The sequence below is a fragment of the Muntiacus reevesi genome, chromosome 18 (assembly GCF_963930625.1).
Source record: "Muntiacus reevesi chromosome 18, mMunRee1.1, whole genome shotgun sequence".
NCBI lineage: Eukaryota > Metazoa > Chordata > Mammalia > Artiodactyla > Cervidae > Muntiacus > Muntiacus reevesi.
In genome coordinates, this window is record NC_089266.1 from 793860 (window position 1) to 813041 (window position 19182).

General features: G+C 47.0%; 1 protein-coding gene across 3 annotated transcripts in view; it reads left to right on the forward strand.

The window, feature by feature from the left end:
- The first annotated feature begins 8536 nt into the window (after positions 1 to 8536).
- The window catches only part of CEP112 (centrosomal protein 112), a 306787-nt gene continuing 296141 nt past the window's right edge, over positions 8537 to 19182 (forward strand). For all 3 annotated transcript variants that reach the window (XM_065908690.1, XM_065908693.1, XM_065908692.1), the window contains exons 1-2: positions 8537 to 8640; positions 16776 to 16889. In XM_065908690.1, the coding sequence (XP_065764762.1) occupies positions 16784 to 16889 (106 nt within the window). In that variant the 5' untranslated portion in view covers positions 8537 to 8640; positions 16776 to 16783. The remainder of the gene's footprint in view (positions 8641 to 16775; positions 16890 to 19182) is intronic.

Genomic DNA, 19182 nt, shown 5'->3' on the forward strand with positions numbered 1-19182 from the left:
CTAAAGTTGAGAGTTATGTTTTATTTGGTGGGAACTTTTAGGACTTCAAGTCCTGGAAACTCGAAGCATCTCAAGTGACTGAGAGAGCTGCTCTGAGGAGGCGGGAGGGGAGTCAGGTTACACAGAAGTTGGCCACAAGCGGCAGGTAGTGTGACGTCAAAAAGTACTTTTGTGAATTAAAGAAAGCCAGATATCTCGAGGTGAGGAACTGGCGCTTTTCTGGGTCCGGGGCGACGCAGGCGTCCGGACTCCCTGACATCCCTTCCGTGGGCACCTCAGCCCTCCGGGCAGGCTCCCGCGTCCTCCGTGCCCGCCGGAGCGCCTGCGGGCTGGCTGTTCAGACTGCGGGTACTGTTCTCCTCCTGGGCGCCCTGAGGGCTCGGAAATTCACACAAGGAGCGCCAGGTCCCTGCCGGCTGTGGCATCCTTGTTTATTACTGTGGCAGAGAATACTCCATTTCTCATCTGTACCCCTGTTTTCAGAGAAGTCCCAGAAAGAGCTCTTGGCTGTTGCCGGCTCCATACTGGTGTACAGCGCGGTGTCCAAGTGGCGCACCATCACGGCTCCGCACCTCTGTCTCCCCCGAGGTCTCTTCTCGCGGACGCTGGGTCCTCAGGACTCAGGTGCCTTCAGCTGGTGCGGGTCTGATCTCTTCACCAAGATGCTCTTCTGAGCCTCTTGCCTTACACAAACCAGCGTGGCTCTTCCCAGGCTGTCGTTCAAAATCCCCAGGGTCCCACTGTTGTGGTCATTCAGTCGTTCAGTCGTGTCCAACTCTTCTGTGATCCCGTTGACTGTAGCCCATCAAGCTCTTCTGTCCACGGGATTTCCTAGGCAAGAATACTGGAGTGGGTTACCGCAGACTCCTCCAGGGGATCTTCCTGACCTGGGAATCAAACCTGTGACTCCTGCATTGGCAGGCAATTCTTTGTCACTGCACCTCTTGCATAGCCCAATTATTGTGTGTGTGTATATATATATATTCAATATTCCATTATATAGCACATCTTCTTAACCCATTCATCTGTTGATGGACACTTAAGTTGCTTCCACGTCTTGGCTATTGTAAGTAGTGATGCTGTGAACACTGGGATGCATATATCTCTTCCAATTAGTGAAGAAAACATAGGCAGAACACCCTATGACGTAAATCATGGCATTATTTTTTGGGGTCTGTCTCTTAAAGCAAAGGAAATTAAACAAAAATAAACAAATGGGAAGTATTTACACTTAAAAATTTTTGCACAGCAAAGGAAACCACTGACAAATCAAAAAGACAACCCACTGAATAGGAGAAAATATTTGCTAATTATATGACTGATAAGAATCATGTATCAGTTTAATAAGATGCTGAAGCTCCAATGCTTTGGCCACCTGATGTAAAGAACTGACTCATTTGAAAAGACCCTGATGCTAGAAAAGATTGCAGGCGGGAGGAGAAGGGAACAACAGAGGATGAGATGGTTCGATGGCATCACCGACTCGATGGACATGAGTATGAGTAAGCTCCAGGAGTGGGTGATGGGCAGGGAAGCCTGGTGTGCTGCAGTTCATGGGGTTGCAAAGAGTCGGACATGATTGACGGACTGAACTGAACGAAGAGTTTAATAGCCAAAGCATATAAATAGCTCAGACAACTGAACATTTAAACAAAAACAAACAAACAAACAAAAAAACACCCCAGTTTAAAAAAGGGCAAAAGGCCTGAATAGACATTATTCCAAAGAAGATATACAATGGGCATGCGAAAAGATGCTCCACATCATTAATTGTCAGAGAAATGCAAATTAAAACCACAATGAGACACCGGCTCACACCTGTCAGAATGGTCATCATCAAAGAGACCACAAACAATAAACAATGGAGAGGCTGTGAGCAAAGGGGACCCTCCTCCTCTCTTGGTGGGAATGTGAATTAGTGACACACTGTGGAGAACAGTATAGAGAGGTTCCTTAAAAAACAAAACAGAACTACCATACGATGCCACGATTCCCTCCTGGGTATTTATCTGACCATATAGGTTCTTTCAAATCAGTCTTGCTGAAACTTTTTGTAAGAAATCTCCAGGTTGAACTTCTAATAGACTATTTGATTAAAAAAAAAAAAAAAACCTCCTGGAATATAGCAAGTTTGTTGTGGATGGCTTTTGGCACAATCTTTTTCACTGGAAGGCATTTCAGGCCACTGGGTAGGCTTGAGTCCTTGAAAACTAATCAGAGTAGACTTTAGAGCTTAGGCCATAGTACTGACTCCTCTAATTTAATGATAGTTTTACAGAAAGAAAAATCTGCTCTTTTTCAGTCTGAAGAGGCAATTTGGATTAGAAGAGCCTATCAGTGGGGGCTGCCCAGTTGCAGCTTGGTGATTACCTGGTCTGCCTAGTGATTACGTGGTCCATTTAGCTCTGTAAGGGCACTCTCTATTCAAAATGTTTTTCTTCTTAAATTCTTAGATCACCAGGCTGCCCGTCATCAGAATTCAGCTGTGCGCTCCCTACTAAGAGTCCAGTGACTTCGCCTACTGGCTCAGAGTCCAGCAAACAACACTGTCCTCCGCACACAGCCAGCCTAGTACAGGAGGGCTGGTCCTCCTAGTACAGATGGGTGGTCCTCCACTTTAACACGGCCGAACGTGGCCTTTTCCATCGCAGGTGATGTTGCTCAACCAGCGACTGCAGACCCACTGCACCCCGAGGGTGCTCAAGGCCCACGAGGCCTTGTTCTGTGACAAGCAGGCCCCTTCGTGTGCTTCCCAGCGACCAGCTCTCTTCTCTTCCAGTGTGAAAGGTGGACTTCTAAATGCAAAGGGATCCAGGCCTTTACTTTTGTTTCCTGCGATAACATATTTCTGCAAGGAGTTATGGAAAGTGAGCTCTCTTATTTCCAAGACATGGAACAATCTTTCAATATGTAGATTCTCATTTCTGAGTCCCCCAAGCTCAGTAATAGGTGTTCATCGGTAACGTTTCCTGGCCACTAGCCTGAAGATCATTCCCCGCCTTAAACTGAAATAAAAGATTAAAAGAAAGAGAAAAAAGAAAGGAAGGAAGGAAGAAAAGAGCTTGGAGTGTGTGCATATGGGTGTGAGTATATGTCTGCATGTGTGCATGTGTGTGTGTGCATGCCTATGTGAGTGTGATGTGTGTCTGTACATGAGTGTGTGTGCTCTTTGTGCACATATGTGGATGTTAGCATGCATGTGTGTGAGTGTGTTTACATGAGAGTGTGTGTGTGTGTGTGTGTGTGTGTGGCATACCTAGTTCTTTCTGTGCTAATGCTGCCTCCTAGTGACGTCCACCGCTTCTGAAAGTGCATGAGTTCTGAAAGAAAAGATAAACGTTTCCTGAGTCAGCTACAGCTACAGCTAAGGCGCTTCAGTCGTGTCTGACTCTGCGACCCCACAGACGGCAGCCCACCAGGCTCCCCCGTCCCTGGGATTCTCCAGGCAAGAACACTGGAGTGGGCTGCCATTTCCTTCTCCAGCACACACGCATGCTAAATCGCTTCACTCGTGTCCAACTCTGTGCGACCCTATGGACAGCAGGCTCCTCTGCCCACAGGATTCTCTAGGCAAGGATACTGGAGTGGGTTGCCATTTCCTTCTCCATTCCTGAGTCAAGCACAGGGCAAAATTTCCCACGTGCCTCACCTGTCCATCTTCTCAGTCACCCCGTTAGGAAGGTAAAGAAACTGAAGCTCACGGAGTTCTGGCAGCCGGCTTACACAAGTGACGGAGCCAGACAGCCATGCTTCCGAACTGGGTCTTTTCTCCCTTGCCCACACTCCTAGCTGAGCGGTGGCTTCTTGGAAATAACTGAATTCCAAAGCTGAGACTTTCCAGCCTAGGGAGGAGTGCTGAAACAGGGTGGTGGGGAGGTGTGGGAACAGGTGAGGCTGGGAGGTGCCCTAGTGGGCGGCTGCTAGTCGAGTGAACGCTGGCTAGAGCAGTGTGTCTGCACGTCTTCCTTGACTTCCATTGGGGTTTTTTTTTGCATGTGTGTGTCAGTTGTCGTGTCTGACTCTTTGCGACCCATGGACTGTAGACTGCCAGGCTCCTCTCTCTGTGGGATTTTCAGGCAAGAATACTGGGGTGGGTTGCTATTTCCTCTTCCAAGGGATCTTCCCAACCCAATGGGGTTACCTCCTGGATAAACACATTGTACATTGAATATATTGTAAGCTAAAAATACATTTAAAACACCCAACTTACTGCTTATCATAACTTAGCCTAGCCTACTTTAAACGTGCTTAGAACAATTACATTGGCCTACAGTTCAGTCAGTAAAGCATCTGTCCGCAATGCAGGAGACCTGGGTTCAATTCCTGGGTCAGGAAGTTCCCCTGGAGAAGGAAATGGCCACCACTCCAGTAGCCTTGCCTGGGAAATCCCACGGACAGAGGAGCCCGGCGGGCCATAGTGCATGGGGCCACAAAAGCTGGACACGACCGTCAACTAAGCAACAACAGAACTGATTGAGCACCACACTGAAAGTGGAAAACAGAATGGTCTGGAGACAGAATGTCGGAAACCTGTGGGTTATTTATCCTCCTGATCGCTCGGCTTCCTGGGAGCCGTGCCGCCCCACTGCCAGCATCATGAGAGAGCATCTCGCCTCGTATCACTGGCCGGGAAAATATCCAAAGTCAACACTCGAGGTTTGGTTTCTACTGCATCTGTATTGCTTGCACACCATCATGCAAATGGAAAAATCTAAAGCTGAACCATCATAAGTGGGGGACTGTTTGTATTATTGGAGGGTGGGGGCGGAGGGAGAATAGCCAGTTTATCTCTGCTCATAGCCACTGGCACCCATGGACTGCCCAGGAAGGCAGGCGACTAAGCCACGGAGGAGGGGATGAAACAGTGATTTCACCTTCCTTCTGGCAAAAGAAAGGAATCCAGAATCGCTGAGTTACAGGTTGTAACTCTGTTTTCTGGTAGTGATGAAAAGAAAATATTCCCCACTATTCCTGGTTTCTACTCTCTTTAAACTACATCTATTTGTGGTATAATTTATACTTCTGTGACCTATAACTAGAAAGTTCTGAACCATTTCCTATCCAACTTAAGGACTTCACTGGCTCCAGGATTATTCCGATATTTATCACTAAATTTATTCCGATATTTATCTTTCGTGCCGGTGTGCTCCGTCCTGTCAGGTCCAATTCTTCCCATCCCCACGGACTGCGGCCCGCCAGGCTGCTCTGTCCCGGGGGTTTCCCAGGCGAGAATCCTAGAGTGGTTTGCCATCTCCTCCTCCGGAGGGGGGTCTTCCTGTGATTCCTGCATTGGCAGGCGGATTCTTTACCATTGTGCCATGTCTTAACATAATAATAATAATGTTCATTCTTGATATTTATCTAAATTGCTTTCCAGTTAGATGGCTCAGTCATTCATGTATTTCAATCTAATAATAGAGAGGATCTTAATAACGCAAAATGGGAAATCCCTGACTAAAATTTGGTTATTTAGGATAACAACTTATGCAATAATACTGTGTATAGAGACATTTGCTGGGATTTAAGCAATAAATTAAAATATAGAAGATATATGTATCATGTGAAACACACCCTCAAAATAGGCAAAGCATTGGAGAGGTATTTTGTAGAAGAATCTTTAAAAAGGACTAATGCTGCTGCTTAAATATTTCAGCTGTCCTAATAGTGGAAAATGCAAATTAAACAGAGACGCTATTTTTATACACACAATTATCACAGATTAGAAAAATTGTTAATGTGAGACAACCACTCTCAGGAACTGTTGAGTGGAATTGCAAATTTGCCAAACACTTCCAGGAAGCAGTTAGGCAGTACTGATCAAGAACATTAATTTCTTTCATGCCCATAGGAATATCTTTTATGGAGATAGCTGAAACTTCAACCAAGATGTATATATTAAGAGACATTTATTACAGTATTACTTGTAAGAGTCAAAAATTGCTAATAATTTATATATCCAATCACTGGAAAATAAGTAAATTATGTTACATCCAAATGAAGCAAAAATAAGTAGATATTAAAATGACTATATATATGTGTAAGATTTGAGAACATATTTACTATTGTTCACAGTAGCTATTCATTAATAGTAGAATTACATGTTATTTTATATTCTTTGTTAACCTTTCCAATTTCCATATAGTATCATCAAAACTTTTATAACCTGAAAAAATACTCAATTCAAAAATCTCATCTTATGGGGGACTTTCCTTGAGGTCCAGTGATTAAGACTTTGCCTTCCAAAGCACAAAGTGTGTGTTCAATCCCTGGCTGGGGAGCTAAGAGAGTAAGAGCCTAAGAGCCCATATGCCTCATGACCTAAACCCCAAAACACAAACAGAAGCAAAATTGATTGAACAAACTCAATAAAGACTTTAAAAGTGGCCCAATTAAAAAAAAATCTTTAAAAACAAATCCTCCAAAATCTCAGCTTGGGAAGAAAAATTATGTTTCTCTTCACAGTTCAGTTCAGTTTAGTTCAGTGACTCAGTCGTGTCCAGCTCTTTGTGACCCCATGAACCTCAGCACACCAGGCCTCCCTGTCCATCACCAACTCCCACAGTCCACCCAAACCCATGTCCATTGAGTCAGTGATGCCCTCTGACCATCTCATCCTCTGTCGTCCCCTTCTCCTCCTGCCCTCAATCTTTCCCAGCATCAGGGTCTTTTCCAATGAGTCCGCTCTTCGCATCAGGTGGCCAAGGTATTGGGGTTTCAGCTTCAACATCAGTCCTTCCAATGAACACCCAGGACTGATCTCCTTTAGGATGGACTGGTTGGATCTCCTTGCAGTCCAAGGGACTCTCAAGAGTCTTCTCCAACACCACAGTTCAAAAGCATCAATTCTTCTGTGCTCAGCTTTCTTTATAGTCCAACTCTCACATCCATACATGACCACTGGAAAAACCATAGCCTTGACTAGACGGACCTTTGTTGGCAAAGTAATGTCTCTACTTTTTAATATGGTCTCTAGGTTGGTCATAACTTTCCTTCCAAGGAGTAAGCATCTTTTACTTTCATGGCTGCAATCACCATCTGCAGTGATTTTGGAACCTAGAAAAATAAAGTCAGCCACTGATTCCACTGACTCTTGATTATTCTTGATAGTGGAAATAATCCACAACAGTGATCCAAAGTCACTGATATTTGTTTTGTGTCTCGTGTTTGCTTTGCAAAGTGTTCATTAGTCACAGTCTCTCAAACTGTTGGATAACTTCACATGGAAGCTTTTGAAACCTTGATTTCAGAACATTAGAGAGGAGAAGATGGTGAATTCCATAGTTTTAAGTCTAAGTCAATGTTTTCCAAAATAAAGGCTATTTTTTGAGAGATTTGAGGATATTTAGGAAGTAAAATTGACAAGACTTGAATCATCTTTAATTTCATTATGTAGAGAATCATTGATTCACATCCTTACATCTCTCTGTTTGGTAAGTATGTAAGTTAGTAGAATGGCTTGTAGACTATTTTATAATTCATTTTCTGTGAGTTTATTAGTAATTTATTTATTGGCATAGACTGAAATGATACTGCCAGTGGAGGGTTTGAAAAAAGCATCTTGGAAAGAGTATTATTTCCTTCTGGGAGCTTGATAGAAACTAGTTACAAATGAATGAATCTTCTATTTTCTTTAAGGAAAATTGAAAAGATGCTCCAAGCTGTGTTTATGTTAGATTTGGCATCACATTGCGTGTATTGCAAAGATACTGCAGAAGGAATCCTGTTGTGAAATTACATGAAAAACAGTGGTAAACTGAATTTCTTTTAAATGAGTGTTTTTAGAATCTGAATTTTGTTTCTGCTCAGTATTTAAAAAAAAATATATATATAGTTCAGAGCTTTTCTAGAAATGTAATAGAAGACCAAAGAAAACCACAACATAGCAATGCAAACATGGAGATCGCCCTGAGGTGGAAGAGACTTCTTGGAGCAGCAGAAATACATTTTACACTTGATCTTGCTGTTCTGCACAGAATTGGTAAACACAAAGCCTTTTCATTTTATTTCAGCGTCTTCAGAATTTGGGGTAAGTTCTTTCAGATTTTGGATAGTTCTGAACCCCCCAAAAATGTAATGTTCATTTTCTTGTCTAATTCAACGGTATTCTCCTCTGAGTTGTAAGATCACTTCGTTAGACTCATTCAAAGTTGTCTGTCCTAATAACGGGCACGCCCCTCTGTGAATATCCTCCTGCGACCCCATTTTCTTTGCTCTTTTTCTGTTCTTTCTCTACAGCCCCTAAAGTGTTGACAGGCTCCTATCCAAGCGGGATACCCGAGGGCAGCAGTGTCCCGACAGCGGTCTGGTCATCCTGGGAGTGTCGGCCTGGGATTGGTCTACCGCCTGGCTGGAAAGCGAGCCTAGACCGGCGCAGAGGACCGGACGTCGTCATGACAACACCGCCCAGCACCGGGGGGCGGGGAAACGCGAGTGCGGAAGTCCCCGCCCCCGGCCCGCCGGGCGGGGCCGCCGAGGCCCGGGCGTCGCCATGGCAGCGTCGGGAAGGGGTGTGGCCTGCGCCGGCGCCCCCGCCCCGCGGACCCCGCCCGGGCCTGCACCGCGGGCGGCGATCTCGACGCCCGCAAGGGTTTGAAACCGTTTTGTAGCGGCGGCGGCGGCGGCCGGTCGGGAAGCTTGCACGTAGGGGCGCCAGTTCTGGTTTTCCCGAATCCCTTCCCGGGCCCCAACGCGCGGGTTCCCGGTGGAATTTTGTGCGGGGAGGGGTCGCCCCGGGCCGGCCGCCGTCCAGGCCCCTGGCGCGCGCCGCTGGGGTGTCCGGCCGCGGCGGCCGCGGCTCCGCGTGCGGAGAGGGGTTCGGGCGGCGCGGCCCGGGGCTTCTGACGAAGTTGGGGGCAGGCGGGGCGGGTCAGCACGCGGGGCCCCGGCTCCCGACGGGACGGCGCCCGTGAGGAGACGTCGGCGCGCGGCCGCGGGGTCTGGGCTGGGTTCCCTCCCTTTCCCCGGGGCCCCTGCGCGCCCCCCGCTCTGACCTCCCTCCGCTCCCGGGGTCCCCGCGCGCCCCCGGCTCTGACCTCCCTCCCTTCTCCCCGGCTCCTCTCCGGGCCGGAGCACTTCCTCCGCGGCCGGGCGGGGGTCCTGGGCGCTCTGGGGGCGGCCCCTGGGAGACCCGCCCGCCCCCGGCCCTCAGGGCGGACCGGGCTCGACTCCAGGGTCCCCGGGACGATTGCGGACCCTGCGCGCGGCCTGCCCGCTGATCGTCGTGGAAGCGGGTGGAGAAGCCGGACGCGGGGACTCCGGCCGCCCCGTGGGGGTCAGGGTGCGGCGGGGGGCGGGCCCCGGCGTCCCGGGTCTCCGGGGCGAGGCCACCCGTCGTGGGAAGTGCGGTCAGCGCCTGGTAACTGCCCAAACACGCGGAGGTGCGAGCTGGTGAAACAGGCACCTGTAAACGGGTTTCAAGTTTTGTTTAATGACCCGCCATCCACTTGAAGTATGACTTGATTGAGCAGAATTGATTTTAGGCTACTTGGAAGAGTGCATTTATTTCGCGTGACCCCTGTGAGCGGCATCTTTGTTTGGGGGTGTGGCCGCGTTTCCCCAGGACCTAGAATGTGTGCGGCTTCCTCGGGCTTTGCTGATGGCTAGGAGCGCTGAGCACCGTCAGAAGCACATCTTAGCCCATTTCCTAGCTGTCAGCAGAGACACAGGTATAAAAAAGACCATGAGCTAAATATGCTAGAGCTATAAGCAAGTCATCCAGCTTATTGCTTTTTATGTGATTGGTAGGCACACTCTATTTTAAATCTAACTCAGAAGATATAGCTTTACTTATTTTTTTAATTCTAATAATTTAAATCTGCAATTCTAATAAGTCATACAAAATAAAACTTTTTGATTAGCTGGGATTAAGTACATATAACCTACCTGTAAGAGGTAATTCGTTAAAGGTTTGAAGCAAGAATGCTTTGACGGTTTGAACCAATAACTTAATTTTGTTTTCATTTTATTGGAGAATAAATAAGGGATAAGGAAAAGCTGAGTTTTAGCATTGACCAAGCATTGACACTGATTCTTTACTGTGCTTTTTAACAAAATAACTATTTGGTCACACTGGGTCGTTGGTTGCTGCATGTGGGATCTTTAGTTGAGACATGTGGGATCTAGTTCCCAGACTAGGAATGGAACCTGGGCCTCCTTCATTGGGAGCTCAGCGTCTTAGCCACTGGACCACCAGGGAACTCCCTCTTTATTGTGCCTTTTAAAAAATGTATACTCCAGTATTGCATATTATTATAGCAATTTGATTGCCTTTCTACTTTCCAAAATACTTCTTGGAGGTATTGCTGATTTATATTTGAATGGCCAACAGGTCAGATATAATGAATCTGAGAGCTGCTGGTTTCAGAGTTTGAATCTGAGCTTTATGCTTAATTTCATGACTAAGTGAGTCATTTTACTGTTGAGTTTTCGTTTCCTCTAACACTGAACATTAACATCTTCTGCTTATGTCAAAGGATTGAATGAGAACTAGCAATTATAAGGAATCTTTGTTTTCAGTTCAGTTCAGTTCAGTTGCTCAGTCATGTCCAACTCTTTGCGACCCCATGAATTGCCGTATGCGAGGCCTCCCTGTCCATCACCAACTCGCGGAGTTTACCCAGACTCATGTCCATTGAGTCGGTGATGTCATCCAGCCATCTCATCCTCTGTGTCCCCTTCTCCTCCTGCCCCCAATCCCTCCCAGCATCAGGGTCTTTTCCAGAGATCTTTGTTTTAGCGGTTTAAGCTAAAGACCCTGATGCTGGGGAAGATTGAAGGCAGGAGGAGAAGGGGACGACAGAGGATGACATGGTTGGATGTGGCATCACCGACTCAATGGACATGAGTTTGGGTAAACTCCAGGAGTTGGTGATGGACAGGGAGGCCTGGCGTGCTGCAGTCCATGGGGTTGCAGAGTCAGACACGACTGAGCGACTGAACTGAACTGATGGGCTCTCTCAGGCATATGTTTGATTATGTGGGCAAGATGAACTGTTTAAGCCTGGAAGTACACTTCAGGTCAGAACTGTGCTTAAAACTCTGGGTTTCTGTGTTTCCATTTGTTTGTTTATCCATTTGATCAATTGCTTTTCAGCTTAATGATAGTAATATAACATCTGGCAGTGTTATCTTGTTACCAGCTTTCTGTTGGTACTTTCTGTTACTGATGGAGTTATGTAAATTATGCAGCTAGTTATTGTAGGAATGTAAAACAAAAGCAACCAGCCAAATAACCCCAGGCCAACTAACCAATCATTGTTTTTATTTAGTCACTAAGTTGTGTCTGACTCTCTGCGACCCCATGGACTGTGGCCCACCAGGCTCCTCTGTCCATGGGATTTCCCAGGCAGGAATACTGCAGTGGGTTGCCATTTCCTCCTCCAGGGGATCTTCCCCACCCAGGGATTGAACTGTCTCCTTGTGTCTCCTGCATTGACAGTTGAATTCTTTACCACTGTGCCACCTGGGAAGCCCTAACTAATCATTAAACGTGATTAAATAAAACAAAATTTATGTTAACCAAGTCTTGAATTCAAAAACATGTTTCTTCTACTGTAATGTAGAAGGTACCATGACCAGTTTTGGTTAACAGAATTAAGGGCAATAGTATTTCTATTCTAGAAGAACTATTTGGTACTTGGAACAGAATTAAAAAAAAAAAAACAAAAACCAACCACAGATATACCTTGTTTTACTGCGCTTTGCTTTATCATGCTTCATAGATACTGTGTTTTTAACAAATTGAAGGTTTGTGGCAGCCCTGCCTGAAACAAGTCCATCACTTGCCAACAGCATCTGCTCACTTCATGTCTCTGGGTCACATTTTGGTAATTCCCACAACATTTGAAACCCTCCCCAAAATGATTACAAATGATGGATAGTGTTTTCTTGTTTTTGTTTTTTTTTAGCAATAAAATATTTTTAAAATTAAGGTATGTACTTTTTTAGCATAATGCTATTGAACACGCAATAGACGACAGTATAGTGAAAACATACCTTTTATATGAGGGAGCTTCCCTGGTGACTCAGATGGTAAAGTATCACCTGCCGTGCTGGAGACCTGGGTTCCATCCCTGGGTCAGGAATATCCCCTGAAGAAGGGAATGGCAGCCTACTCCGGTATTCTTGCCTGAAGAATCCCATAGCCATTCCAGTCCTTTTCTAGGCACTGGGAAAGCACAGTGTTCAGGTGGGTCGCTTCACTGTGACGTCTGCTTCATGGCTGTGGTCTGGAACAGCCTTCGGTGTCTCTGAGGCCGCCTGTATTTGTCATGTGGAAGTAGGCTGTTCATTTCTTCAGGGAGCTTTTCTTTACCAGTCAGTTCTTCAGCTTCTGTCACGTGCGTGTGATGTACGAGGTCCCTGCCTGCTGGAAGCATCTCACAGATGGTGGAGGATGTGCAAACAGTATGCGGTTGTGTGAAGAGTGAAAGCACGATAAATGCTGCCACACAGCCGTGAGCCGTGCACACTCGGATGGAGCGAAGGGTCTGGGCAGCGCGGGGCCAGTCTCAGAAGGGTGCTTGAGCTGCATTTCCTGACTCAGGCGGGGGACAGCCCGTGAGGATGATGAGCCTCTGAGGAGAGCAGGCCTGAGCGTGTGCAGACCAGCAGGGAGTTCTGATGATGCATGGCCATCCGTGGGGCGGTCAGTGAGGCAGTGTGTGTGTGTGTGTGTGTGTGTGTGTGTGAGTAAAGCGGCCATCCGTGGGGCGGTCAGTGAGGCAGAGAGTGTGTGTGTGTGTGTGTGTGTGTGTGTGTGTGAGAGAGAGTAGAGTGGCCATCCGTGGGGCGATCAGTGAGGCAGAGTGTGTGTGTGCGCGCGCGCGCGTGTGTGTGTGTGTGGAGAGTGGTCATCCGTGGGTGGTTGGTTAGGCCCTGTGTGTGTGTGTGTGTGTGGAGGAGTGGTCGTCCGTGGGTGGTTGGTTAGGCCCTGTGTGTGTGTGTGTGTGTGGAGGAGTGGTCATCCGTGGGTGGTTGGTTAGGCCCTGTGTGTGTGTGTGTGTGTGGAGGAGTGGTCGTCCGTGGGTGGTTGGTTAGGCCCTGTGTGTGTGTGTGTGTGTGGAGGAGTGGTCATCCGTGGGTGGTTGGTTAGGCCCTGTGTGTGTGTGTGTGTGTGTGTGGAGAGTGGTCATCCGTGGGTGGTTGGTTAGGCCCTGTGTGTGTCTGTGTGTCTGCCTGTGTGTGTGTGTCCGTGTGTCCGCCCGTGTGTGTGTGTGTGGAGGAGTGGTCATCCGTGGGTGGTTGGTTAGGCCCTGTGTGTGTGTCCGTGTGTGTGTGTCCATGTGTGTGTGTGTGAGTGTGAGTGTGTGTGTCTGTGTGTGTGTGTCCACCTGTGTGTGAGTGTGTGTGTGCGTGTGTCCGCCTGTGTGTGTGTCCGTGTGTCCGCCCGTGTCTGTGTGTCCGTGTGTCCGCCCGTGTGTGAGTGTGTGGAGGAGTCGTCATCCGTGGGTGGTTGGTTAGGCCCTGTGTGAGTGTGTGTGTGTGTCTGTGTGTATGTGTGTCCGTGTGTGTTTGTCCGTGTGTGTGTGTGTGAGTGTGTGTGTGTCCGTGTGTGTGTATGAGTGTGAGTGTGTGTGTGCGTGTGTCCGCCTGTGTGTGTGTCCGTGTGTGTGCGTGTGTGTGTGTGTCCGTGTGTGTGTGTCTGTGTGTATGTGTGTGTCCGTGTGTGTGTCTGTGTGTGTGTGTCTGTGTGTATGTGTCTGTGTGTGTGTGTCCGTGTGTGTGTGTCCGTGTGTCTGCCTGTGTGTGTATGTGTCCGTGTGTGTGTGTCCGTGTGTGTGTGTGTCCGTGTGTCCGCCCGTGTGTGAGTGTGTGTGTGCGTGTGTCCGCCTCTGTGTGTGTCCGTGTGTCTGCCTGTGTGTCCGTGTGTCTGCCTGTGTGTGTGTGTGTCTGTGTGTATGTGTCTGTGTGTATGTGTGTGTGTGTCCGTGTGTGTGTGTCCGTGTGTGTGTGTGTGAGTGTGTGTCCGTGTGTCCGTGTGTCTGCCTGTGTGTGAGTGTGTGTGGAGAGTGGTCATCCGTGGGTGGTTGGTTAGGCCCTGTGTGTGTGTGTCCGTGTGTGTGTGTGTGTGAGTGTGTGTGTGTGTGTGTGTCCGTGTGTCCGCCCGTGTGTGAGTGTGTGGAGGGGAGAGGCGGCTCGGAAGGCTCCGCGCCGGGCGGCCTCAGGCCTGGCTCAGCGGCCGCCCGCGCCCTGGAGGCGGCGGTGGGGCCGAGCTCGCGCCCAGGCCTGAGGCGGGAGGCGGGCGCGCGCCCTCTGACAGGGGCACGGGCGGGTTTGGCGGTGTTTCTGGGTGTTCGTTCTTCGTGTCGCGGTGACACAGCGAGGAGGTCGTCGGCGGGGGAGGCGGAGGGCGGTGGGCGCAGTCAGGGCGCCTCGGGAAGGCGGCTGGGAGCTGCGGGAGGGGCGCCGCCCGACTCGTCCTCCGCCGCAGGAGGGGGCCTGCCGCGGGAAGTGAGCGGGCCGGGCGGCTGGTCCCGCTTCGCGCGGCCCTGGAGGAGGAGTGCTGAGGGCCCGAGCGGGCGTCCTCCCGCGGAGCCTCGGTCAGGGCGGGAGGCCGGCGCTGCGGAGCCCCTGGGGCGGCCGGGCGGGTCAGGCGCAGAGCGGCGGGGCCGGGGTTGGCAGATCTGAGTGACGACCCCGGGGACCGAGCATCGCGTGGACGCAGTACCCCGGCATGGCAGAGCCTGGAGGAACACGGGGACTCTTGAGTGGACTTGAACCGAAGGAGTCTGGTCAAAACCTATGCTTCTGAGTTCGGGGCTTCACCCCTTGGTAATCGGTGTTGTTCCTGTTGATGAGGAAGAAACCTGAGGACCGGTGTTCTGAGTGTTTTGACGGGAATCAGACACTGTACAGGTGTCGACGCTAGAGCTCACTCTCTGGCCCGGAGCCCGGTTACTTTCGCACACGCGTGGAGGAGCGCTGACGCCGCACGGGGCACAGCCCGGCCCGCGTGCTTCCTCCCCCGCCCCGCCCCGCCGCCCGCCGCGCTCCCTCCGGCTGCCGTGGCCGCTGCCTTTTCTGGGGTGCCACACGAGGGCTATGGTCGTGCCGCACGTGGCCTCCGAGAGGGCTTCTTTCACCTGGGCTGCCGCGTCTGCAGCTCACGCATGTTGCCGGGCGCGGCTGCACTTCTTTCCTTGCTTTTCACTGTGTGGATGAACCACAGTTGCTGCATCCGTTTCCCAGGGGAGGGACACTTAGTTGGAGTCCAGTGTTTGGAATTGATTACAGAAGTTAACCAACGGTTACAGAAGAAAAAGCTGGTATAAACAGTACCTTCAGGTTTCCATGTGAATATAGATTTTGTTTTATTTGGATAGATGCCTAAGACTAGGACTTTTGAGTCCTGTGCTGTGTGTTTAACTGGCTAAGAAATGCCTGTTTTCCAGACTGGTTGCACCACTTTGTGTTCCTACCAGCAGTGCGTGAGTCTTCCTGTGGCTCTGTGCCCTTAGCAGGTTTGGTGGTGGTTGCATTTCTCAGTTTCGCTGTCCTCATAGGTGGGTACTGGTGTCTCAGTGTGGTTCTCATTGGCATCTGTCTGCTGATTAGTGATGTAAAGCGTCTTCACCTGCTTACATGTTGGCTGTACATCTTCTTTTGTGAAGGAACTAATGTTTTTGCTGATTACCTTTATTGGGTTCTTGGTTTACTTGTGGTTTAAATTTCTTTATGTATTCTTGATATAGGTTCCTTTCTGAGATACATGCATGTTTCTTCCTAATCTGTAACTTATCTTTTCAGCTCCTGGACAGAGTTCTTTGCAGAACAGAAGTGTTTTATTTTGATAAAGTCCAAAATATCAATTTTTTCTTTTATGGGTAGTGCTTTTAATGTTGTATCTGAGAAATCCTTGACTAACTTCAAGTCATGAAGATTTTTTTTCCTATGTTTTCTTGTTTTATAGTTTTACATTTTACACTTAGGTCTATAATTTGAGTTAATTTTCAGTTCAGTTCAATCACTCAGTCGTGTCTGACTCTTTGTGACCCATAGACTGCAGCACGCCAGGCCTCCCTGTCCATCACCAACTCCTGGAGTTTATTCAAACTCATGTGCATTGAGTTGGTGATGCCATCCAACCATCTCATGCTCTGTTGTCCCCTTCTCCTCCCACCCTCAATCTTTCCCAGCATCAAGGTCTTTTCCAGTGAGTCAGCTTTTCATATCAGGTGGCCAAAGTATTGGAGTTTCTGTTTCAGCATCAGTCCTTCCAATGAATATTCAAGACTGATTTCCTTTAGGATGAACTGGTTGGATCTCCTTGCAGTCCAAGGGACTCTCAAGAGTCTTCTCCAACACCACAGTTCAAAAAGCCTTAGTTCTTCAGCGCTCAACTTTCTTTATAGTCCAACTCTCACATCCATACATGACTACTGGAAAAACCATAGCTTTGACTAGATGGACCTTTGTTGGCAAAGTAATGTCTCTGCTTTTTAGTAAGCTGTCTAGGTTTGTAGCGTTTATAGTGTTTCTTATAAACACTATAGCTTTATAGTGTTTTTTAAAATCAGGTAAAGTGAGTTTTCCAAACTTGTTCTTTTTTTTCAGAATTATTTCTGCTGTTCTAATTCCTTCAACTTTCCATGTAAATTTCAAGTCAGCTTGTGTATATCTGTAAGGAATACTGCTGGAAATTTTAGTGGAACTGCATTAAATCTGTAGATCAATTTAGGGGTGTTTAATACTAATGAATTTTATTTGATCTCTTCCAACAGTTATGTAGTTTTCAGCATACAGACATTATTATTTTAATTTTAAATATTTTACAGGCTGAATTATGGAAATGGGAAGTGAAGAAGAAAAATGGGAGAAGCTGGATGCAGAATTTGATCACTTTGTGGTAGATATGAAGCCTTTCGTTCTAAAATTACCCCACAGGTCAGGTAAGATTATATTTGAAAATTAGGTTCTTATCATTAATTTTTTTCTTTGTATTATTTAGCCAAACCAATGAACTTCCAATATGGAGAGAAAACTGAATTTGTTTAGTAACAATTTTCATCTTATAAAGGATTGTTTACTCTGAGCTGTTCGAGGGAACATGGAAATTCAGCGATGATGATGTCTTCCCAAGCCAAAGCAAGGTCTTACATGTTACATGTCCATGTCAGGAGCTTAAACTGCATGAATCTTTCAAGTTAGCCGAAACAGTTTTTTCCCCAGACTTTTTCCTCCTCCCATGGAAATGGTTCCTTTCAGGAGCTTTCTGTACACCTGTCTCTGGCCCTTTTGTTCATTAAAGCAGAAAATAGTCTGTTAATCTTCCCTGCTTGTTGGTTGACTGAATAAAAATCAAGTGTGAATGAGTTTTTGTTGCTCTCTTGTTTGCAGTGCCTAACCTGTTACCCTTTGAGAGTTTTTGTCTCAAGTCAGAGATTTTCAGATAATGTAAGGTTTATCAGAGAGCAGGTAAAGAGACTATGAGGAGCTTGGAAGCTTCTCTAAGTTAGGGCAGCCATAAGGCCGGCTGTAAAAGTAAATCTGTTTTGGGAGCTTTTGAGTGGAGGGTTAGGAGTGGGGACAAGAAACTGGCATTTCCCCAGGTTTTGTCCAAGTTCCCTCTAACTCTGAGACCCCTAGTGAACTTCACATTCAAGAGGAGGAGCCAAGTCAGTGTAGACCTTTACCCCAGGGAAGAGGGGGTGTGGTGTATGAGTCCCAGTCCTGTGGTCATCCACCGGACAGGCAGGGCCTGCAGCCCGCCGAGTCCAGGGGTTTGGCTCGGTCTTCCCTTCACGGTCTTCCTCTGGCCTCTTCTCTTGCCTTGTTGGATGGTAACCTCTTTTTGCTCCCTCTGCTATCCTTAAAATGAGTATTTCCTGTCCCATGGCTCAGTCACAGTTGGTTGAACTAGGATTTAATGGTGTTCTCTCTTCTGATATTCACTGTGTTTTTTCCTTCTGTGTTAGATCTGCTGATTAGGATAAATGTATATTAAAATCTCTCATTATAAATGTACTTCAAGTCAAACTATGTTCATATTTCATCTTTTAAAAAGGGATTTGGGGTATCTAGAATGGGATTAACTGTAATCTTTAGTTTGTGACTCATTGTGCCATTTGGTACATCCCTGGTGCTTTTTATGCCATTAATTCATAATAAAAGCTCAGAAACTCACATCCCAGTCAAAACCTGACCATTCATATAACTTCAATCTCATTATAGTTAAATTCTACTTGGTTTCCCCCCATTATTTTAAGTAATGAGTTTTTTTCATTAGCCAAATGGCTGTACTAAGCTCTTTTCATTTGTATATTATATGTTAATAGACTTCAGTTTGCCCCAGGACATGTAGAAATACAGTTTGAAGAACCGCTTACTTAAGTTGATCAGTTTTACTTACTGTTTTCTTTTTGCACAAAGTACACCCGATATTGGGGCCTCCCTGGTAGCTTGGCAGGTGAAGAATCCACCTGCAATGTAGGAGACCCGTTTCAATTCCTGGGTTGGGAAGATTCCCTGGAGAAGGGAAAGGCTACCCACTCCAGTATTCTGGCCTGGAGAATTCCACGGACTGTGTAGTCCATGGGGTTGCAAAGAGTCGTACATGACTGAGCCAGTTTCACACCCAATATTTCAAGAAGTTTGTTTGTTTTGTGATTATATAATTTTCAAAACTAAAAATACAAAGTTCTTTAGAGACTACTCTTATACCTGGAGTGATAAATCCAGCCTGAGCAAAGTGGTAAATCAACCCCAGGGATTTTTGTAGGTACAACAATAAACGAATATGACCTTTAGAGACTAAGAGATTAAAGCAGATTTATGATTTGCGTTAGATATATAATCCTTAAATTGAGTTAGACAGAAAAGATTAATGTTGAAATAGACTTGGTGAGCCCTGAAAACAATTCTGTGTCTTGGTGAGATGAGGCAGTCAATAGGCCATTATATGTGGATTAAACCATGGTACATTTTTAAGGTAGTTTTTAAAAGGATAATTATTTTTCAAAATTATGTTTAAATACAGTAATCCTCAAATATTTTTAGAGAGGTTAAAAGAAAACCCTAAATAAATCATTGACAAATCCTTGAAAATTATCAGCTTTAATAAATAAAACACTTGAGATTCAATTTTAGATTGAGTTTATAATGCTTAAGTAAGTTTGCATTTTCTCTCCCGTGGTTTTATAATTAAAATTATAGGAAGATTTTTCAACACAACTAAAATTATTT